This window comes from Monomorium pharaonis, chromosome 7, assembly GCF_013373865.1.
Source record: "Monomorium pharaonis isolate MP-MQ-018 chromosome 7, ASM1337386v2, whole genome shotgun sequence".
Taxonomy (NCBI): Eukaryota; Metazoa; Arthropoda; class Insecta; order Hymenoptera; family Formicidae; genus Monomorium; species Monomorium pharaonis.
The window spans coordinates 17,422,337-17,445,710 of record NC_050473.1 but is presented as its reverse complement, the minus strand read 5'-3'; the positions used below and the strand labels follow the sequence as shown (position 1 = coordinate 17,445,710).

General features: G+C 35.1%; 4 protein-coding genes across 8 annotated transcripts in view; 1 reads left to right on the top strand and 3 right to left on the bottom strand.

The window, feature by feature from the left end:
* The window catches only part of LOC105835873 (tyrosine decarboxylase), a 5,463-nt gene extending 3,347 nt beyond the window's left edge, over nt 1-2,116 (bottom strand). Inside the window, exons 1-2 of the mRNA XM_012679500.3 lie at nt 1,937-2,116; nt 803-1,028 (exon numbers count right to left, since the gene is read on the bottom strand). Of these exons, the coding sequence (XP_012534954.1) occupies nt 803-1,003 (201 nt within the window). The 5' untranslated portion in view covers nt 1,004-1,028; nt 1,937-2,116. The remainder of the gene's footprint in view (nt 1-802; nt 1,029-1,936) is intronic.
* Nucleotides 1-19,703, top strand: part of LOC105835875 (ribonuclease P protein subunit p25-like protein) — a 24,953-nt gene extending 5,250 nt beyond the window's left edge. For all 3 annotated transcript variants that reach the window (XM_012679503.3, XM_028191747.2, XM_028191746.2), the window contains exons 2-5: nt 17,415-17,546; nt 17,617-17,795; nt 17,856-17,954; nt 18,844-19,703. In XM_012679503.3, coding sequence (XP_012534957.1) covers nt 17,415-17,546; nt 17,617-17,795; nt 17,856-17,954; nt 18,844-19,057 — 624 coding nt within the window. In that variant the 3' untranslated portion in view covers nt 19,058-19,703. The remainder of the gene's footprint in view (nt 1-17,414; nt 17,547-17,616; nt 17,796-17,855; nt 17,955-18,843) is intronic.
* LOC105835874 (aromatic-L-amino-acid decarboxylase) lies at nt 1,548-13,465 on the bottom strand. 2 transcript variants are annotated; one of them, XM_028191744.2, is made up of 14 exons: nt 12,814-13,465; nt 11,275-11,505; nt 10,867-10,980; nt 10,578-10,629; nt 10,413-10,483; nt 9,636-9,878; nt 8,742-8,867; nt 8,412-8,650; nt 7,964-8,138; nt 7,700-7,865; nt 7,354-7,406; nt 7,093-7,280; nt 6,906-6,983; nt 1,548-4,915 (listed from the first exon to the last, which is right to left on the bottom strand). In XM_028191744.2, exons 2-14 carry the CDS (start codon nt 11,473-11,475, stop codon nt 4,777-4,779), a joined length of 1,845 nt encoding a protein of 614 aa, XP_028047545.1. In that variant the 5' UTR covers nt 11,476-11,505; nt 12,814-13,465; the 3' UTR covers nt 1,548-4,776. The 2 variants fall into 2 exon arrangements, with proteins under 2 accessions (XP_028047545.1, XP_012534956.1); XM_012679502.3 differs by having other exon boundaries at nt 11,275-11,510; nt 12,814-13,464.
* On the bottom strand, nt 19,556-23,374 carry LOC105835877 (MOB kinase activator-like 4). 2 transcript variants are annotated; one of them, XM_028191745.2, is made up of 4 exons: nt 23,153-23,374; nt 22,297-22,703; nt 22,069-22,203; nt 19,556-21,988 (listed from the first exon to the last, which is right to left on the bottom strand). In XM_028191745.2, exons 2-4 carry the CDS (start codon nt 22,632-22,634, stop codon nt 21,892-21,894), a joined length of 570 nt encoding a protein of 189 aa, XP_028047546.1. In that variant the 5' UTR covers nt 22,635-22,703; nt 23,153-23,374; the 3' UTR covers nt 19,556-21,891. The 2 variants fall into 2 exon arrangements, with proteins under 2 accessions (XP_028047546.1, XP_012534959.1); XM_012679505.3 differs by having other exon boundaries at nt 22,297-22,670.

Below are 23,374 nucleotides of genomic sequence, written 5' to 3'. Positions count from 1 at the left end.
ACAGCGGAAATGCCGGTTGACAACGGCGACTTTCATTGTCACCGCGATAACATTGCGGCATTGGATTAAGAACGGACTTCGCATGCGCTTGTGAAAAAGTCGCGCGTCGCGGCGCGTCATTCTCAAAGCCAAGTTATCTCTGTCGGAAACGGAGATCGGAATGTTGTGACGTTGTCACCGTCCTTCAATTGTTCAACCGACCGATCGCTCGATTAAAATTATTTTTATACGTTTTCTATCACATTGGGCAATCTTAATTTTTTCACCTTTTCCTAAATTAAATTTCCGATATCTTATACCGTTCGGTATAAGATGGGATCTTTATTAAATTTCCATTCAATAAAACTTTGTTTTTTTTTTTTATTAGATTATTGTTAAACTTTTAACAATAACGATAGATGCCACGAGTACCGAAGAAGGATCGTATGTGAATGGTATCGTTATAATACCTTTTTTTTTTTTTAATTACTAATTGAGAATATTGTTCTCTTACAAGATTTACATAATACGCGTTGCATCATAAACATTTTATGTCACGAACCGACCATAACTTGTCCTCCTCAAGTTCCCGCGAAGATTGCGCCCTGAAAAACTTGCCGCGTCGCAGAGGAGCGTCGGGAAGCAGCAAATCGGAAGGAGAACGAGAGGAGGAGGAAACAGTTTTTATCTATCCTTTTTTTTCTCTCTTTCACGTGCACGAACATTATTTATATCGGAAAAAAGGGGGTTGAAATCAATGGCAGGAGAGAGAGGGAGAAGGGGGATCGATAATCGCGGCAACCCGTTACGACCGCAAACTCACTCCGGGCATTATTTTGCCATCGACGTCCGTCATGATGGCGTCCCATGATTCCGGCTTGAAGGGTGCCTCCTTCGGCAGCAGGGGTCTCAGGTAGCCGGGATCGACGTTCGCCGTCACCCTCTTGCCCTCCAGCGTGCGGATGTAGTCGCATATGTACTCGATCATCTCCTTGCCGCGCACGCGAAACTCATCGATGTTCATGGTGATGATGCCAGAGTACCCCGGGCTGGAATGCAGCGAGAGATTTTCGCGAGGAAGCGTCAGAGCGTGCGAACACACCCGCCTGATTAGGCACGAACGCGACGTACCTACACGTCGCACACGCGTTCGTGACTTTCTTTTTTTTAAATGTCCCTATCGGGCGCGCGCGCCGCCGATGCGCCTCTCTCTCTCTCTCTCTCTCTCTCTCTCTCTCTCTCTCTCTCTCTCTCTCTGTCGCTGTTATCCTTCTATATTTGCTTTAGAAAAGGATCAATTCTTCCGCGCTTCTGCGAGGATTCTTCGCGGCGTATTAATTCTTTCGAGCAAAAGGAAATGCGGTATCGACGGACGCGGCTAATAATAATCCGCAAAAGTATTATGAAAGTAACGTCGTGGGACGCTCGTGTATTGAATTAATTACACACGAGGTGCCACATGATAAATATTACAAGAGATGCGCGTTTGGACAAACAAAAAAACAACAGAATCACGCGAGCTTAGCTAAATCTACGAGACTTAATCGAAAATCTACATTTCACGGTGATTTTTTTTTTTTTTTTTTTTAAGAATGTAAAATCTCTAATTGCAGTTTTTCACCAATCATATCATTTCTTTTTTTTTTTCTTCGGTAACTGGAACTCTATTCTTTTTTAATAAAGTTCGGATTACATAGACTTTGAGACGCAATTGTAAAAAAAATCCAAGCAGAACGAAGGTGCTGAAGAACTTGGAGGAAAGTTTGCCGATTTCGCTCAGATTTCCTTTCCACTGCTACACTCTGATGGGAAATCGAATGTTATTTTACCATCAAGTATGAAAGAATCTTATGAAAGCGAATGCAGATTTTCGGAAAACGCGACTTTGCGAGAGGGGCGCAACTCCGAGGCGACGTTCAAGTGTTTCGACGGTTTAAAGCCCATCGGTGCCACTCACGTTTCGTTTCCGCTACCGCTCGAGAAGAAGCCTCTCCACCTTGGCGGAAAATCGGCCCCCTCGATCGCGCGTACTTCTCCTCGCGTATTCCCGTAACTCGAGCGCCGCGCGATTTTCCCTCGCACGTATCGAACATTTGCCGCGAGCCACGTCAGACGGGAGACTAGTAGCACCTGCCGAAGCGCCGGTCAGTTTTATGCGCGCCTCGGCTCCGTACGCCCCTGCTATCACGCAGATAAAATTAAGGTGGAGAGAGAGAGAGAGGAGAGAGAGAGAGAGAGAGGAAATTGGGGAAAAAGCGCAATAAAATTAATTTTCTTAACAAATAAAGATCGATTAAGAAAGAGATTCCCCGACCGGTGGTCCTGTGACACGGTCTTGCAGATCATCGCGGTGATCTCTCGATAATCTGATTTCGACCGCTGGATTTGGGTGGATTTTACTGATCTATTAATACGAAACTTCATGTATCAAAAATATCTTCAAGTTAACAAATAAATAGAATAAATAAATTCGACACCTGAAAGTGTCAATCACAGCTTTCTTATAAACTGGAATTACTGATCGTTTCATGTTATAAATGCAAATTATACGTCGAAAATAACTAAACATTTAACGTATATTATTAAGAAACGCTTTTTAAAATGTTTTGCAAAATATTTGATTTTTTTTTTTATACGCGCAATAATATATTGCGCATTATTACGCAAACCCCTTTGCTTCTGGACTCTTTTAAATAATTTGTATATTATACGTTAAAAATTGGTAATTACTCATATATTTGCTATTAGTGACGTGGTATAGTTATTGCAACGAAGATAGTAGCTTGTTTTCCGCATTAGTAACAAAACAAATGCAATTTTTATTATTATTAACTAGGAGTATCGGAGCTCAAATGATTTTTGGCAACAATCAGAGTGATTTCCATCATGTTCTATCTTAAGAGCAATTCTTTTCTCCGTTTGTGTTTCTTTAATCGGCTTCGCGAAAATTCGGAAGCCGATGCTGCAGACCAGTATCAATGACGCTACAGCGGGGTCGCTGTTTGAATAAACGTCCCATACAATGTGCCATGTTCTGCGCATGGGGGTAAATTCTCCCCCGTCGGTCCCCTGTCCCCGCGTCTCCTCCTGTCCTCATCGTCTCTCCATCGTTTTATAAATAGACATTTACTCTTCACCTACATTTACAACACCCCGTGGAAGCGGTGACAGGTCACCGCTCAATCTTCGTAACATGTACACACACACATGCCGATCGCTACTCGTTTTCTCATCGCCACCTTCACGCATGATCTACTCGCATCCGCCGTTTTCCGAATTGAATCCCGGTAGAGCTTCGATGCTCGTGAACGCGTGAGAAGTAATTAAAGCTCGTTCTGATTGCGGGCAATTCCTTTTTTTTTTTTTACGTGTGTCGCTTGTAATTGTAATAAACGACTTGAGCGAAATTAGCGAATCCAACACCGTCAATTATACGCAGGCTGTTGCAGATCTGCCTGTCGAATCTCACAATATAATTTCGCGTGTAATACTAATGAAAATTCAGAAATTATTCGACGTACACGCAGACAAAGAGTTGAACAGTTGATCGCAGGGGAGATTGCATGTTGTTAACTTTTTCAATTGTTTACACCTATCTATATCAAAGCACTTTTGTGGTAGCGTAGTTTGCTTATGACACCAACCTGTTGTCACTCAAATACAACGACGCAAGTATCTTAACGTTATCGGTATCATCTTTTCTCTTGCGAAGAGATCAGAGGTTTAAAAAATTTTTTTATTGTTTTTAAAAAAATATCAATCATTTTCAATAATTTTATATAAAGATATGAAATAATGTACGATATGATTTGAAATATTCTTGACGGTGTTTTATTTTTATCCAAATCTTGAATTTAAAACCAAATGCGCTTCCTTGTTTTTCATTGGAGAATTCGATTATGAGACAGTCAAGAATTTAATTTTTTTTTCAGTTAATTTTTTTTTTTTAATTTCTTTGCGTTCCTTAGAGCTTTCGTGGTTTAGGAATATTTAAGAAAACGACGCACAGTTGAGATTGAAACATATTTAATTTCTTATCGAATAAAACATACCACGGGGCAATTTCGGCGACATCTCATCAGATCTATTTCTTGGTGAGCAATTTAATGCAAAGTTCTCCGTTCAAGCCCATTTTAGACGATCTGTAATTCGCGACAGAATATAGAGCGAAATTCTACATATTTTATTCTGTATATTTCACAATACAGAGGATATCTATAGGGAATTGAAGTCATTGCTGATGAAAGTGAAGGATTAATTTTTACGAATAGAAGATATGCGCCAAGTATATGTAAGTAAGCTGACAAATTAATTAATAACTACAATTCACAATTTACGAACGCTCAATTGTTTTACTTGTTTCAATTGTTTTACGATATTTGGGCGCCAAGAACAGTATGCTAAATAATATACCTAAATAATTTTGTGCACGTTTTAAGTAATGTATGTATGTGTATGTAATTTTAATCAAGATTTAACATGAGATTGTTCTCTTATCCATAAATATATTTACAATTTGACACATTGAAATTATTGGACATATTAGATATAAATATAAATATAAAGAATTATTTCTCTGTCCCAAATTATGTATGTGTGTCTAAGGTGGGCTTTAATGTCGAGATTGTCGGCAGTATCAGTTCCCGATGTAAAGTTGTAACTAGTGGATTTTCTCTTCGTCTATCTTCTTGGAGCATAATGGGGTTTCGGAGCACAATGAATCATCCGTTGCGATTGTTATACGCTTGGAGAATTCCTCGGAAAGACACGAAGAAAGAAAAGATCGATGTAATGCGATTACGCACGGCCGTTAGGCGATCTGCCTCGCGAGGGTGAAGCAGACGGGGACGGTTCCGGGCTGCATCCGTTACTGCTGCCGCGGCGACTTCCGGTACCACCGGTCTTCAGGCGCACCATGGTGTCCAAGTGGCGAAATCTGTGACATGAATATCAAGAGCAAAAATGACAAATAGGAAAAAAATGTGTAGACGAAAGAATGGAAAGAGAGAGAGAATAGAATATTAGTTGACAAAAAATAATTTTTTTTAGCATAAAATAAAGGTAATTTTGTTAGAGAAATAAATAAAAGTAAAGCATTTTTATATATGCATAAGTAAATGTGCTTACACATATGTGTTTTTATATGAATTGCACACTGAAAATGTGCACTTTGTCCTTGTAATTCGTCAATTTAACAGTATTTAGTAACTGCAAAATAATTTCCAATTCAAACTATTGTATTTTTAGGTGTATGCATACAAGTTAGATTGTTTTGCATATTTAATTTTGTATGTATGTCGTAAATAATTTTCCTAACATATTCGTCTGCTTGATTTACGATTATACGACATAATATAAGTGCTTTTCTCAAATTTCAACGAAAGTATTATTATCATCTATTTGTCACTTTTCTCCATAACTGCATTATCCAGAATGGAATTATTCATATTATCATTCATCAGTAACATCCTCTAATTTAGAAAGAGAATATCTAAATGAATATATAAGTAATTTACTGGACATATTGCAATCTATATTATATATATATTACTAAATTGTCAACGAATTATGACAATTATATTTTTATAAGTTGAGTTAAAATACTTGTTTAATTTATACGTATTGCATATTATATTAGGAGTAAAAGTCTTTTTTACATTATTCATTGATTGACCGAAACTGATAAGCTCCTTTTACATACGTGAAAAAATATTTCTTCTTTGACTTTTTACATTTTTATTGTATATGTAACAAAAAATTTTGAAAATTTTTATATATTTATGTCATTTTAAAGAATGTAATAATAAGATATAAATGTAATATAGAAATAAGAAAATAAAATATAATTCAGTATAAGTAATTCGATTACTGTAAGCTTACACTCTCTGCAGACAAAAAGTACATATAAATTGTTTATTGCTTTTTAGTTGAGTTTAAGCAGCAGTAGAATTTAAGTAGCAGTAATAGAATATATGCAAATGAACCTAACTTATATAATATACACTTCTATAAAAGCGCATTTTGAATTGGAAAGTAGTTTGCAATGAATGCTATAAAATTGACGGATTGCGAACTTCCTGTTTTTACTTTGTAATCCACATAAAAATGCAAACATATGTATCAGCGAATGCACTTATACATATGTATCTTTAAATATAGAAATACATACACACGTACACATGCATACGCGCACATTTAAACAGATTTAAATGCATTAGTTGAAATACTTTTCATTTAATTTAAATAATTGGTCAAATTTGGTCCATCAAATATGAAAATTCCTTAAAAAATGAATAATTGAAAATTTTGATATCAGATTAGTATTCACACACAGTGATCTTTCATTCTGAAACTTTTTTTATTGAATAGTGTAATCACAATTTCTGAAATTTTTACATTTGTCATTGGTTTTTTAAATACATTTTTTTACTGAATTTTTATTTTCTTTCTAACAAATTTGTGGAATTAAAATAAGGAACAAATAAAATTCGCCCTGATTGAAAGCAGAAAAGTTGACCAGACGCAAAGATAATAGATAACAGCACGTTTCGTATCCCAGTGCTCTCTGGTTCGGATCATTCTGAAATGAACTTGTACATTCAATGGAGTCAAATGTCATTATACTAGCGGTCGATATAATGGCGACGATAAGAGGAAAGACATTTGTCCCTGTATATAATAGCGGCAAACATGGTATCGGTGCCGCTGTATGGAGTATTGCACATTGCATTACATTGCATTGTCGCCTGTATGATAGCGGTATTTCGAGCACGTGTATCGTAAAATATTCTACAAAATTATTGCCATGATTCTTTTGTGGCTATACGACTAACTTAACTCTTTAAAAATACGGATAATGAATATACTCCGTTTATTTTAAATATAACAAATTTTAACAAATATTCAAATAAAAAATAGAAAAATACCTGAGCGATAATTCACTTGTATCAGCAGCTTCTTTTGCCTGCATAAGATAAGCAAGTGGCCAGGATATCCAGGATTTCCTAAGTTAACACAATTATATGTATATTCTAATTATAGCTAGAGTTTAATCCTAACAAATTAAGATACTATTGATATGGAACTACGATAATTAAGATATAATCATCTTACACTCCGGATTGAGGATTTGATCCGATACCGCCGATGGTTGCTTGCGTGTCGAGCTTGGGTCCTGTCCTGTTCGGAGTTTTCGTGAATCCAGGCTGAATCGCAGGATCAGACACCATGCGCACGAAGAAAGATCTCCTTTGCGCCAAGGTGGCCTTTCTCTTTCTTATACGAATGTCCTCCAACTCGTCCTGATATGCACAAATATTCGATAATACAAATTCTTTTTCTCCGACATATTGAAGTAATTAAGTTCCAACTTACGTTGAATTCTAATAATTCGCTTAGATAGTCCGTTATAATGCTCCATGCCACGTCTTAAACATTAGAATTAATTCAAGGCGATACGCACACATTTTTTCCATAAAACGAAAATGTTAGAAAATCCAATATATATAAAATATGCAAAAATAATGTATTTTTTTACATTATATTATTCTAATACTTTGTATATAATATATATAAAATTAAGTTAAACTATGATAATCTGTAAAAATGTCAAAATTTTTTCAAAGTTTTTTAAGGAATATAAAAATTAGGTATTATCCTAAACATAAATTTAAAAAGACGAAAGTCTGCTTGTGAAATTAAAATAATAAAAATAATTTACCAACATCTCTGGAAGTTGCATTAGGTGCAGTGAGCGCAAAACGTATTGTGTAACGTTGATTTACTCGTGCCGGAGTCATGTGTACCTTTCCCGAGTCATTAATTGTGCTCAATAATTTCTGATTTAATTGATCGCTCCCTATAGCACGAAAGCACACCAAGCCCAGCTGTAATGAATCGCACAGTGAAATGATGACGCAAACAGTATAGGAGAGTAAATAAGTATAGGAGAAATTCTCACTCTCTCTCTCTTTCTCTCTCTTACCACAACGTCGTTGCAAACTTCGAATCTAGAATCCTTCCTAACGAGTGCCTCGAATCTTTTAGCGAGTATGACGTGATTTCGGATATAGGCTTGCAGGCCGGATATTCCATAACTCCTCATTACGAACCATAGTTTTAATGAGCGAAATCGCCTACTTAGCGCTATACTCCAATGCCTATAAAAAAATATTTGATTGCTTATTGTTGAACTACCACATGTCGGCTTTGTATTTTTCGTATTAGGTATATGCTTTTTCTTACTTTTTCTACCAATACACTAATTATAATTAAAATTGTAACTATATTAATTATAATTATATTTATATTAATAATAATATTGCTTAGAATAAAAAATTGCAGGAAAGATAGCACAGTTTTTCCAAAAACCTATGCATACGATTTAAAAGAGAAACGGTGAAGTATCTTTTAAATGGATTGATTAATATAACCGGTAATCTATAGCCGTGTCCGCGTGTGTGTGCTGGAGATACAGCGGATCCACGACGAGTGCGCTGGTAAGCTTGAATCTGTCGCGAACCCAGAGGCAGGAGCAATCGAAGTTTGTTAGTAAGAACTTGTTGGTATTGGTGTTGAAAGAGTCGGCGTATTCAACGCCGGCCATCAAATACTTTAATTCTGGACAGATGAAAGCGTTTCCGGCGTAAGCGGCATCCACGTGAAGCCAAATCTATGCGCGTGATAAATAGATTCCGATTAAAAAAAAAATTCAACGATCGGTAGCATCTAAACTTTGAAATGTATTTGTCTTTGTCACTCACCCCTGGATATTTTTTACAAACCGGGCCTATCTCTCTAAGATTATCGAACGAACAGCAGGCGGTTGTGCCGAGGGTCGTTGAGACGAAAAAAGGAACGTAGCCTTCAGCCATGTCACTTTCAATTGCCTATCAAGTCACGTTGAATATTATAACAATATTGTAACAGAAATCGAACAGAAAAATAACGAATATATTTGCAGTATTATAAATTTATGTATTTTTTATTTTGCGGTTTTGTCATTTTATTAATACGTGATTCAACAATTTTGTCGTGTGAATTTCCTTTCTTGGCAAAATTAAGTGTATTATATAATTAGTTACAATTTTTAATGCAAGTTTTTTTAAATAAATAATCATATAAACACTTTCTAAAAATGTTAAAATACATGAGTCATTGAAGAATTTTTTAATACAATTAATATATCATTTTATACGGTCATAGCTGAATCTTTATGCTGATATTTATTTGTGTGATTTTATATACCTTTCAAAGTTCACTGAACTGTGCGCCGAATATACTTTTCAGTCTTTAAAACACAGCCATAAGATGAACCAGATTGGTAATATCACAATATTAAATTGATTATCAATTTAATAGTAATAATGATGCTAACAAGCATCTGTTTCCCTATTCCCCGCACTGTAAATAATTTTTTTATACTTGTAGAAGTAATAAAAATTAACTTAGAGAAGTGTCATAATCCAATCAGTGTATAGAATGTTACGATATTAATGTTATTTTAAGATTGAGAATAATTTGACTACGTTAATTTTTAATGTCAAAAAGATCGATAAATGTTTTTGTGCGAGTGGTACAAATTTCACTTAATTTACTCGACAACTATAAATTTTTAGAATACTCGTGTAACTTGTAGCAATGATGTCTAAACGCACCTGTCGCAAGGTCTCCCCGCGAAGTACGCTTTTCTCGTCGGGCTCAAGGATGCGCAGCTTTACGAAGGATATCATTGCGTCCTTCTCGACAGAACTATGACTTTCCCGGCTGCAATATGCCATCAGCTTACCGAGTAGCGCGGTCTCGTCCAAGTGTGCATGTGCTGGAGATTCCTTGAGTCTCGCAATTGCTTGTGCCCGAGCGGCCAGCATGCACACAAGAATGCATTCCGATGCTGAACCCTACGTACAGGGTGGTCCACATAAAGTGTTACAAGCTGTTCCCTTGGAAACTATTAAAGATAGTCAAAAGTCTTGTTCGTTTTAAGATTCCTTGTGATTGTATAATATATGGGATGAATAGGATGCTGCTGTCGGACTCTGCGAGGGGACAGAAGGAGCAATCTCCTTGTTTTCTTTTTTTTTTAAGTTAATCCGTATGTTCTGTTTTAGACAGATCGATTCTCTCGATTTTGCATGTAAAAATATTTAAATGAGATAATCGGAAAACAAGTATTTTGTGAGGTATTTCAGCCTATTGTAATTTTTTCATATCATTTCATAAGCAAAAAAGATGGATTCTTAATGTCTTAAAAAGAATTCGAGTGCAAACTTTTTTTCAAACGGAGATTCTAGATCTTTTTGGAAAAGAATTCTCTTTTCCGTCGCATATTCCAAATTTCTAAAAATTGAAGTTTGGATGATGGAAATGATAGATTAGGATGCTTCAACATTATTTTACATTCTCATTTTGAATATTCATGCAGTCTTTCATACCTGTATAACGCCTCCGCCTTTGCTGCCCTCGCTAAAGTATAAGAAATCCGTAGGCAGTCCAATCGCCTTGCCTATAATTCAGAAAGATGATGCATTACTTCGTGAATCAATCGTTTATACAAAGTCGCTCGATCGTTCTGACGAAATATAGCGGAAGAGAATTACCGAACCAATCGCAGACTATCGTTTCCAATTCTGTGCAGGCCGGACTGGCCGCCTAAAACAAACAAGATTCCATTTTGGGAACGGTCAAGCAAATAATTACACGTCATCCGTCACGCGAATTGTGACGCGATATCAAAATTATGACTGCTTCCGACGTCGGCGAGAAAATCGAATTGGCGCCTCCGAGACGCCACTCTATCGTCGCGTTAAACCACGATTTAGCTAATTATAATTTTATATAGTATTTACTTATAGCCTCTTAGATTGCTTGAGAAGATTTCTCACTCACCCAAGAAAATCCAATGCAGCCTATCGCATCAGATAGCATATCACCAAGAATAGAAGGAAAGGAGTTTCCGGCCGGGAAGTAGGCGTGGAACCTTGGATGCTGCCAATGCGTGATCTGAAAGGAAGTTTATCTCGTTGGCAAAAGCCTCACATTTCCTTACGGTCGATACAACTCCTTACGCTATTTTGAAATGCTTGTTAATAATATGAGAAATAATTATTTTCATAAGTATCTTCGATTTTAATTGTTTAACAAGTAGATTTGAGCAGATTTCATGTAAAAAAGGAATTGTTCGAATTAATTTTACAAGTGACTTTAATGAAAATTGATCGTCGCAATAATTTAGCAAATATTTTTGACATTTCGACGATTCCCCTCCCGAATATTCGTACCCTCGCAAATACTCACGCCCGGCATGATCTTCGATTCCACGTCTTTCATGATCTCATCCCAAGATTCCGGATCATTCGGTGGCCCCGACGGCAGCAGAGGTCTGAGATAGCCAGGACCAACATCCGGCGTGACCCTCCTGGTATGAATGTTGCTCATGAACTCGCAGATGTAGTCCACCATCTCCTTACCGCGTACGCGGAATTCTTCGATGTCCATGACGATTTATTGCAAGTGCAATTTGGCGACCTTTGCTTTACAGATCGAAGACATTATAACTTGTGCTTCTCGAGAAACAGTATAAATATATTGCATTTTTTCTTAAATATTTTCGTATTTTTAAAAATAAATTTTAATATTTATCGACATATCTTTATTTAATTTTTTATTGTGGTATGTTTATCGACATATTTTATAACATCCTGTTTACACAATCTTTTGTATTGGCTCGTTCGCTTTAACTGCAAGCGTTATGATCTTATGCTCATAATGCATTTAAGCAGTACTTTTGACGAATGAATTTCGCGTACGAAAAATACTCTGCCTGTGACATATTTCAGTTTTTGTTCATTACTTTATCTATTCTTAAAAGGTTGAACGTATTTACATATCTATATAGTATTGAAAGAGTTAAATCCTATAAGTACTTCTTTAAACTTTACACATATACATTATGTTTATTTTTTAATTTATTTCTATGTACACCTATTATTTTTTTATTAAATCATAATTTATTACAATAACAACATTAATATTGTAGACAAAGAATAACATTGTGTTATTACTTGTTCTTCTGCTACAATATCGATTCTATCTTGATGTTTATTTTAACATTGCATCATATAAACTTATTTTTTTATAGGGCTATATAAATATATATTTTAATAATTCTATATTTTTTATTTGTATACCTTTATATTTTCACATTAATTTTCTTTCCCAACTGATGTAGAAATATTTTATTATTAATACTTCTTTGCAAATAAACATTTGTAAATTAATTAGCCACAAAAAGCGGCACTGCTTACATCATACTCTCTAAATGAGAATCAGTGTAAGGTAATAAATAGTTTGATTTCAGCATTATACTTACAACTATATCAGTCAGTGATATATGCACGGTTTTAGATAGTATACTGATTCCGGTACTTTCTTCTTAATTGAATAATTGAAAAACAATAAATAAGCACTGATGATCACAGTTATAAAATAATATAACACTTCAAATCGGTAAGATTTCACTAATTCAGATTTATACTCTCAGAGACTTATATTCAATATACTTCATTATTTTTCTATAAAATAAAACTATCATTTTTTATTAAACGCTTAGATAATGAATTTTATTTGGTCTCTGAAACCTTGTTTGATCACTTAAGCGACTCTACATTCGAAGACGATAGCTTAACACTCCCGAATTTTACACGTTCACACATATCATGATAACGATAATTGATCTTAATAATTTCTGATGACAATTTGATACTTTTACACAACGTATTTAAAACAAATCGCAATTTCGCGACCGTCACCTTCGCGGACGGTACATTCTCCTACCTGTTGCTGCTAACAGTGACGTGGTGATACGGTGATAGAATCGGGATGCATACACTGACTCGAGCTTACGTCGTCGGATCGGATGACGACTGAACTGAACTGAACAATCCGGGATAGTTTGCCATCCACCGCGGATATATGTCGGGGAGCTTCCAGGGTGCAAAATTCCATCGGCGAGTCCTGCGCAAACGCATCCTTCTTCAGTAGGACTTCTTCGCCAAAGATGCGAAAAGACGCGCGTCGCACACTAGTTTTCCCGCACACCCACCCTAATACAATCGCTTATGTGTTCTCATATACGTGCGTCTTGAGCTCGGTCAAAGATCATCGGGTCAAGTTATTCCTCCAAAGAAATTTTTATTACAAAAATATATTTAGGCTCTAGTGTATTTACTTTCATAAGCTTTGTAAAATACCATGTGAAATTCACATCGTAAAATTATATAGAAATTATAAAAAATGATATAATAATGATGTATGTAATGTAAGAAACATCTATCATATACTTTTATTGTTAACAGCAACAAAAGGGAAAATTAATTATTACTTATATCAGTACTTATTTTTGCACTGTCAATGCGATTTTTTGTAATATCTAATTTTCCATATAATATGTTGATTTACATAAAAAATAAAATATTAATTTATAATTTCTTATTGCAATAAAAATAATATATTATTAATTAAAAGAATTTACAGGAAATATATTTTCTTCTTTAAATATTAGTTTTTTCTCATAGATTTTACATTAAATATAAATACGCAAATCTGTCCTCTTTAAAGTTTTCATCATTAACTGATTATACCACCACAACTCCATGATATATAAATTTTCTCAACGAGTAATCTCATTCCATGACGTAATAGAATAAAAAACATTTATATAATCATTTGAATGCTTCTCTTCATTTTTGCTGGAAAATTTTGGAAACTGGCGATGAAGACTACTTGTTCAGTCAGGATATTCTATGCAGATCAGATATCCTTTGAACAGATTTAAAGTCACATTTTCTAACAGAATATCGAAAAAGGTTATCTTACTTATTTTTCTTCTCTCAATCTTTAACATTATACATGTATTCATAGGTAGATTTTAACTTAAAATTCCCCTGAAATAAAGTTTATTTGATTGAAAAATATTAACTTCCGTTTGTTATCCATTTGTCTCCTAAAGTTTAAAAACGGCCGTTATAATCTTTGCTCGTTAATTACTCTCAGAAATTGCTCCGACATTTTCATTGACAAGGGAAAGTCGATTCTCTTGAAATCGACCGTGGGATCCGCGGTTAAAAGGACATCCGGTGATTCGAGACACCCCGTACAGATGCCTCGTTCACCCAAGTAAATTGGATGCTGGCGTTCTCGCGGTTTATTACAATGGAAAAAGGAGGGGTACGTAAGGGTATATCATTAAGAGGGTGCCAGACGCAGAAGACGCCCGTTGATTCTCGCGCCGAGAGGATACGCTCGGGGGATGCTGAGAACGAAATACGCGAGATGGAAATCCTTGACCTCTCTTTCCTTCACCGTATTAAAGAATCGGCGGCCACGAGATATCGCAGAACACGCTACCTTTCGATTGCAAAGGGGAGGGAGAGGGGTGGTTAAGGAGACGACAGGAATCATCATCGAGATAAGATCCCTCATGTTCCTTACCGCTGAAAATTAGCTGCCGATGCGCAGCGAGAGGGCGGCATTCGCCGGGTCAATTTGCGTGGTAATTATAGCTCGGGGAAAATCGGGCGGCTCGAACGTTAATCTAAAAGCATCACGGAATATTCGCCGATTACGACGGAACGATCCGTAATGCGTCACGATATTGATAGCAACGAAATTGATATAAGTGCCATATTTCGGTATGCCGGTATAACGCGATCGCGCTCGTAATGCGGTAATTGAATTTACAACGAAGTAATTGAATTTTCGATGACGGAGAGACGACGGTATTTTAAAAAACTTATCCTTAATTTTTTTTTTTTTGTTCGTTCTCCTTTCTTTGCTTTTCCGAAGATCCATCTTTCTCTAGAGAGACAGAGCTCGATACTGAAGAACTTCAGGAAACTTTGAAAAGAAATATTCACTGCACTATAAATTAATGTAATTATGTTTTTACGAGGGAAATTTGCTGGTTGTTCTTTAATATAAAATGGTTTTGACTTTTAAAAAATTTAGTCCCGCGAAATTACGCTTTTTCGACGCCAGGGACGATTAATTGCACTGAACAAGGTAAAAGGTATAGGTCTATTTAGGTCATCAATTAGTGCGAATTCTGGTTAATTGAATTTTCTTTGTTCCGCATTTAATATTACGTGGCATTTCAATTTAGAAAAGGACAATCACTAATTCTCGAAATTAATTAACTCGTCCCGTGAAACGAACTTGTCCCTTGCGCGACCGCATGAAAACAATATCCCTTTAAAATAATATATGTACCATTTAAATAATTATTAAAAGAAGCGAGCGTTTTTTTTCATCCACCATTTTATTCGCCGTGATACACCACGAAGGTTCTCGCACGTGTCGCAACGCATAATTTCAACGAGACAAAGGACACGCGTGACGCGTCACGGAGGACGACCGACCATCCCTCCGGTACGACTAGGGAGGGGAGGGGGGGGGTGCAACGAACCCCGGGGCTGGTGATCGCGGGCCAACGGCAGATAGAATCGGGTCCTTTTCCTCTCACGCCTTTTAGGGATAAAAACGCTCATAATGCCGGAATGCGGGAACAAAAGGGGGAAACCCCGGTCGACGGGGGGTGCTTAATAATGCAATATGGCGTCGGGGCGTCGCGACGCTATGCGTGCTATGCCGCGCATACCGCTAGCATATACGCCTACACTTGGAGTCTCCTCTTGCGCCCCCGCATTGTCCCTTCTCCCTTCTTGCCCCGTACTTTCCTTCGCGGGAAACGAGGCCGCTCCTTCGCGTATATCGGCGGCAATCGAATGTTGATTGGAAAATATTGATGGGACTTTCCATCCGGCACCCGCAGCACCCGGTGGTCTCTTTTTCCACCTTCCCTCGTTCTCCGCCTTCGATGTCGATGCTTTTTCCATCGCGATACGCTCCGGAATTCCGGATCGGTGAAATATATAGATATCTATTTGTGTGTGTGTGTGTGTGTGTGTGTGTGTGTGTGTGTGTGTGTGTGCGCGCGTGTGTGTGTGTGTGTGTGTGTATCTTGAAGCCAAGACTTTCGACGGACTCTGGTACCATCGATATTAATTGGCGCAGGGAACGTGCCCGAGCAATATTGAAGTATTATAAGACAGAATATAGTAATATATAGTAATATAAAGAATCCAGTACTGAGAAATTAACGACCCCACTTTGAAGAGTTATACTAAACCCGACAAACAAAAGATATCGCTAAAAATAACTTTTGCATATTATTTAAATTCTGTTTTAATTCTTCAACATTAAAGATTTGAATTGACATATTATTTTACAATTCTAAATCATTTTTATTTCCAAATTAATATGTAGCCTAATTTATATTACATAAAATATAATCGTAGTTAATTTCGGTAATCGCGATTTTAACGAACATCTCCCTTGAATACTTAGTGATTAGTGAGTGCATTTTTATTTGTTTTATTTGATAAATTTAATTTAACATAATGATTAATTTAACATACAATAGAAATATTTATTATTTTTATACAGTAATTTTATAATAGATTTTTATATCGTATTATATGCTGTTGTTATCTATACATTGGAGAGAGTTCAATGATTATATTAAGAATAAGATATATATGCAGTATTGCATAATTATTTATGCATTGTAAAAATGCTTTTTTAATCAATTACTAATTGTTACGTATGGATGTGAAATTATAAAATGTGTTTTGGAAACATCCTCGAGCGTTCGCCGATCTATGTCTTCACCCTTATTTGCACGAACACTCCCAGATAAACGTCACAATCGGTGAAATATTTCTGCGTACGACTGTACAAGGTCGTTTCAAGTTCCATGAATGGTTCCATCGAATGGCACGCCAACGAAACGACGATGCTTGTGACTGAACCCATGACCTACTGGCAGAGAGATGTGATGCCTAAACACCGCCGCTGCTCTCGCTTCGATTTCCAGAACAGCTCAACTATTTCTGAAATTACACCCTCTAGCATTATGCTGACCTTATTGATTAAAAAAAAAAAGACCCCCGCCTTCGTAAGGGTCGTTCCAAAATCTATTTTAAATAAAAATGATGCACTTGTTTATTGCATAATCTTCTAAATAGTACAGCAAATTTATGTATAAAATCGTTTGCCATTTTCTCTATAGTTGATTTTTTCTTAGCAATAATTTAAACGGACAGTATTTTCTAGATCGTCGTACGTTCTTTGACATTAAATATTATAATAATAATTAAAAAGTCCAATTAAAATGCTTTGAAAATATATAAAGCTCAATGACATTAAGTTATTATAAATAAAACTAAATCAATGAATGTAATTCCAGCGACTCATTCTTTTCAATTAATTAATCAATTATCTTGCAGTAAATTATAAACAAATAAAGAATCAAACACAACAATCGATCTATAGAGAATAAAGTTATGTGAATAATCTTTATTCCATATAAATTTTAGATGGGAAAATCGAAGTTGAAGAAGAAGCTGCAGCAAGGAAAAGCGACAGTAAAAGAAACTGAGAAATCGACAGAGCCAACAGTGCCGACAGTGCCAATAGACAATTTACCGGAAAAATTTCTCTGGATGCATGTAAGTTCGAAATTTTCAATATCATGGAATGTTATTTGATTTTATCTATAAAATATATCTATGTTAAAAGGTAAAGAGCGGTACAAAAATCAGAAATATTCTTAGCTACGCGCTAAAAGAATTTTCCAATCACGACAGCATCGTCTGGACTGGGATTGGACATGGCATTGGAAAAGCCATTTCTTGCGCGGAAATCTTCAAGAGGAAACACGAAGACCTTCATCAAGTGACAAAATTACGTTACATTAGGTAAATTTGACAAAATATGTTAAATGGTGCAGCCTTGTATCAATTGTCATATGATTTCAGCTCGGAAAAATCGAAGCAGGACGTAGCTACTGAAACTCATCAGATACCGGAAATTCATATTTTATTGACTAAGAATATTAAGGACACAACTGAACTTGGGTGAGATTTACTAGTTAAGCCTTGCATTAATCCTCCACTATGTAAAAAAAATCATACATACACAGTGCATTCAAAAAATTTCGGGACCGAATTTTTTCGATTATGGTGGTTTCCAGCGACTCGCGCGTACTCCATCGCTGAAAAAAAATTCATAAGAATCATTTTAATGTATGACACGTGCATGTTGAAACAATTTTTTAAGAAATTGTTTACACAAATTGTTTATAAAGAATTTATTTTAGTAATCTTTTTTATCAATAATCTTTTTTTATACCTATGACAAACTTTCCGTAGTTAATTTTGCTCATCGCTGCTTAACTGTGATAATTAAGTAATTGAATTAAACAAATAAATATTTTAAATAATTGAATTAATACAAGAAAACAAATAAATAAATAATAAGTAAAAATAAAAAATAAGTAGAAGTTGAAATAATTTCTAACTGTATTTATTCTTATTTATTTATTCATTTATTTATTTCGCCATTTACTCATTATTTTAAATTTATTTATTTACCTATTAATATAAAAAATTAAAATAAAGTTTTAATTGGGGGAATGTGTGATAAGTGCGTAGAGCTCCATAGCATGCCCTTCTGCATATTCCGGCCGCGCGCCGTTTGATTGATCAACTTTATTTATTAATAACTCAGTAAATAATCTGAGCAAAAATTAGTAAAGAAATTTTCAGTTCAAAATTTTATCCTCTTTCACTCCCTAAAATATTAATTAATCATTCTGAGACTTTCTGTATACCTTTTTTATTGTTGCTAATATTTTTGTTATAATAGGATAATTCAAATTTAATAATCTTCTGAACGGCTTTATTTTATTTCGCGATACACGGTTACATGTATATGAAAGTAATATACATATTTATATTTTGTTAGGTACCAAGCACCTGGAGATTGCGGAACATTTCCGAAGAAAGAAGATCAACAAGCAGAATCAACAACGAACATTGCAAAAGAAAATACTGATAATGTACCTTGCAGCAACAGACCAACCCAGAAAATGGAAAAAACCTACAAAAGGAAAAAATTGGACAAGTCGAAAAAAAATGAGGAACAACCTTCGAAGAAAAAGAAAGTTCAAGAATCTTGATTAATATATAATTAATATAATTAAATTAAACTTTGCTGTTCTGTTCGTAGGTATATCGACCTAAAATGTATTTCATTTGTTTACTAATACTTTATTTTAAAATCTTCAGTGAAGTTTGATGACTGTTAATAAGATTTCTTTTTTATTAAAAATGTTTTAGAAATTTTTTATCGTTTAGATAGATACTTATTCACGAAAATTTTTTATTATTGAATAAAAAAAGAAAAGAATAAGCAATTTTTAGATTTCAATAGCCTTTAGCTGGTATTGTATAGCCAAAACATCCTTAAAATATTTTTAGTTTTACTTTATATTTTAGTTTTTATATTCTAGTTTCACATATTCTAACATTTTTTCTTTCCTATTTGTTTCCGAACACATTTGCTTTTTCTGTTTTAAACAAATTTTAGAAAACGTAACGTAATTTTTAATAAACAATAAAAATTACACAACTTTTATTTTAATAACAGTTGCAGAAGGAAAATAACACAAATCTTGTAGAAAGTTTATTTCTTTATCATTACATAGACAATTTTCACGGGAACAGTCACACGTCATATATGTATATGTATATATATTCCTGCTGCATAAAGAATCTCTCGTCACATCTCGCAGTATTCAATACATTATAACTCGAGTTTTTGTACTTACAAGTCTTATATACAATGTTACACAATATCCTTCCCATTGTGTCGAATACGAAAAGAAACAATCTCGCAAAAAATGCGTGGTACGTCAAAGAAAGCGCCGCTTGTCGCTTGATAAAATCTCGTTACGAGAAGCATATAGGACAATAGCAACTCTGGTGTAACAACATGCGCCAATACACGAGTATGAATTATTCTATCTTCCAGCATAATAAAAACGTCACGTGATCACGAATGCGTAAAGACGCTACTTTTATAAAATGAGAATTACATATTACAGTGAACATTCGTCGTCTCAGAAAGCGATGCCATTATCGATCGGCTGTCATAAAATTTTATATTTTACAATCTATTTTTCAGATAAAAAATCATCTTGCTTGCTAATATTATTTATTTTAGAAAAAGCAACGCTTGTATTCGCGCTATAATTTTATAGCATATCTTATAGATATATAGATTTAAAAAGTCGCAGATGAGCGAGTTGATAAGACGCCCAGCTACTTTTCTACACTCCATCTCTTTTATCGTAGTTTTGACCTAGCCTTATGTCCAACATATGGAACAAGCAATCCGTTCAAGATTCATCGTAAATTGTTACGAAATTTTCGAGAACAGGATAGGAAAAGCCTAGCATCCTGATTCATATTGCTATATGGAATAAATGTATATGTATTATAAATAACAGTGCAATACCACATTTATCGCTATGCCTCTCGCTCAAACAATACATTTTATAAAGACCAACTACATGATTACGATTATTACGTTCTAGACTAACACGATGCTCGTATAATAACGTGTAAAATTCTACAATTGTTTATATAAATTCGCATATTTCTAGTTATGCAAATTGTGGCAACAAACATTTGAAATGTTTCATCTCCATCTTATTGGAAATTTCTGCATAACTGGATCTTATCTTACCTCAAGTCGCTTTCAGATATAAAGATTATTTTTCTTTTTTTTAAGGTCGATTATTTTATCGAAGGTGGAATAAAATCGCGTAATTGATAGTGTTTTAGCAATTCTTATACTAAAAAATTTTAACAATTCTCAGTGCAATGCATGCTATTTTTACAAAATTAAATTAATGATACATGAAATTACAGTAATTTAATAGAATTTTAATGAAGTGATCTGATAGAATTTTGTTTATACTAATTTCAAAATTTGCAAAATTATTCGTACAATTAACTATGTATAACATGCATATTACATAAACAAATTTTTTTTCATTACACATATTTAACGTAATAATAGACACAGTCTATTATTTTTACAAAAAGCTGTTTACAAAAAGTAAACTATAATATGATAGATATGGGAGACATTTTTGCCAGTAACTTCAATAGTGTAAGATAAAAAGTTTGTAACATTGTATTCTTTCTTCTATTTTTTCTTATTTAAATGTAATATATTATAAAAAGTATATAACAGAGTTAAGTTACCATATACAGTATACTTCAAGAAATTTGATAATTTTAATGAACTCTTATATCCTTTTAAAGGTGCAAATCTTAGACATTATAAACAAATTGAATAAATATAAGTCGTACTGATATCAGACACGAAAAATACTCTATCTACAGCAATATAATTGCACAGCTATTATTAAAACACTCATCAAGAAAAAAATTCTATTTAATAAGGTACTGAGCAAAATAATATCTTCTTTGAGATCTTTGAAATTTGTCAATTATCAAGAAAATATATTAAGACGAGAGCTAAATTCTAAAGAAGCAAGTTTCATGAAATTTATTTAAATTCAGAAGTTTTGATATTTACTTATATCATGTAATTTGTTTGAAAACACTTGAAAAAATAACCTAACTCCAATATGATGCAACTTCTTAAATACAATATTTTTAATAATGTATATTCTATATATAAAAGATTTATTAGACTGGATAGACAAGATAAAAGGATGGGTGAGTATGTTAGAAATTTTAAACCAAGTCTCCTTCTCGACTATTATGATGCTGAAGGAAATAAAAATTATTAATATTAAAAAGTTTTATAACAAATTCACGTTAAAGATCACATTTTTTTACTGGCCGCTTTCAAAGATCTTCAAAGATTATATTAATCACGAAATATCAGAATAATGCGTGATTATTATATAGTATTTTTCTTTTCTTACTAAATCTGGCAATTCGACTTTGGGCAATATGATCGCATTGTTAGATCCTATGCTTCGCTTTCCGTTGCGCCTTCACCTTCCATAATAGGTACTATCAAATTGTCCTTTGACATCAGATTATATTTTGTCACAAATGACGTAAACCTACAACAAAGTAGAAATCGATATAGTTCTCCTTGAAATACCTATTGGAAATATCCATGCATACAGATCGCATTTATTACCTGCGGCAAAGGAACGTCTCATTTTCAAATTCATCGAATATCGTTCTATGATGGAAGTATGCGTGAGAGAAGATTCTGTAAACCCTGCGGCAAACGGAGCCGAGTTTTGCTACAGAGGATTCCTTGATGCTGATTCTGAAATGCAATTTTACATGGACAGATTTACTTACACATCCCAAACACAATAAAAATATGACAAATAACAAATGAACCAAAAAAGAGAGTTACCTGCTGGGAAAATATTTGTTGCTGTTGAGCAGACACGCTGCTCCATCCAGTGTGTGTCGAGTGTAATCAATCGCAGGACATTCCTTGGGAGTTTTATGTGCAGCGCACAAGAATATCCACTGTTCTGTGGCTGTCATCTGCGTGCAGGTTTCAGGGTGGCACTCCTCTTGTAATCTAACTGCCAAACCGTTGAGCTCCATACAAAACTGTCTAAGATGTTCATACTTCCATACACCTTCGTCGTTGGCCTCTGGCATGTTAAGTATCAAATCGATATTAGACGGATCTCTTCTGATCATTTGTTGAATGTATTGTTGCACGGCTAGCGTGCTGTCCATCTCTTCGAACGGCTCATCCGGCCACCTGCTGAAGTCCTGTAGGGCGAAACAGAACCTTGATCATGAGCTCTATAAAAATAATTGAATTTACGTCAGCGTTCTTATAAACAATCGATCCCCTCCTTGCTAAAAATAGATCCACTCTACATATTTTATTATAACGTTGAACCAATAAAAAAAAATTATCGAGAAAACCGCGATCTGTACCTCGTATGTCAACATGCGGTGTTTAAAATACGTATACAAATAAATCATCTGTCAAATCTGTCACGCTTCGATGAAGGAAACGGAAACTAAATATCGCAAGACTAGATAATGCTGAGAATTCGGGAGGACGTTCTCCTGATAAACAGTATCTCGGATTCATCGATTTTCATCGTCAAGCAGGGGAGAAAGTGCCGGAAAGTTCCCGGAGGCGTCGTCCGGCGGATCCTGACGGTCGTAGTCGGATGTCGACGCCCCCTCCGAGACGCGGGTGCAACGATCGCCTTAACGAGATTAAGAACTACGTTAATAACCTCTGCTTTCGTCCCGGGCCTGTTTCTCCGGAGGATCGTGGGTCCGTCCGCCATCTTCATCTTGCCACAGCTGTCACGCTCGTACGACCGTAGCACGCGGCACGCTCAACTCGCGTGGAGACGATCACTACGTCGCCGCGGCTCCCGTCGACAGATGCGCGACACCGCCAACGATTCGTCTCACCCCGGCGACGAAGCGAGTCAAGCCCAGTTACCCAGTAG

What these genes read in the sequence shown, in the direction of transcription:
- LOC105835874 (XM_028191744.2), bottom strand. Translation starts at nt 11,475, where the DNA reads ATGGACATCGAAGAATTCCGCGTACGCGGTAAGGAGATGGTGGACTAC. An exon ending in GCTGCATTGGATTTTCTTGG is followed by an intron (nt 10,630 to 10,866) that starts GTGAGTGAGAAA and finishes TGTTTGTTTTAG; the next exon opens with GCGGCCAGTCCGGCCTGCAC. An exon ending in TCAAATCCTCAATCCGGAGT is followed by an intron (nt 6,984 to 7,092) that starts GTAAGATGATTA and finishes GTGTTAACTTAG; the next exon opens with GAAATCCTGGATATCCTGGC.
- LOC105835877 (XM_012679505.3), bottom strand. Translation starts at nt 23,212, where the DNA reads ATGAAGATGGCGGACGGACCCACGATCCTCCGGAGAAACAGGCCCGGG. An exon ending in GGCCCGGGACGAAAGCAGAG is followed by an intron (nt 22,671 to 23,152) that starts GTTATTAACGTA and finishes TTCGCCCTACAG; the next exon opens with GACTTCAGCAGGTGGCCGGA. An exon ending in GAGACGTTCCTTTGCCGCAG is followed by an intron (nt 21,989 to 22,068) that starts GTAATAAATGCG and finishes ACTTTGTTGTAG; the next exon opens with GTTTACGTCATTTGTGACAA.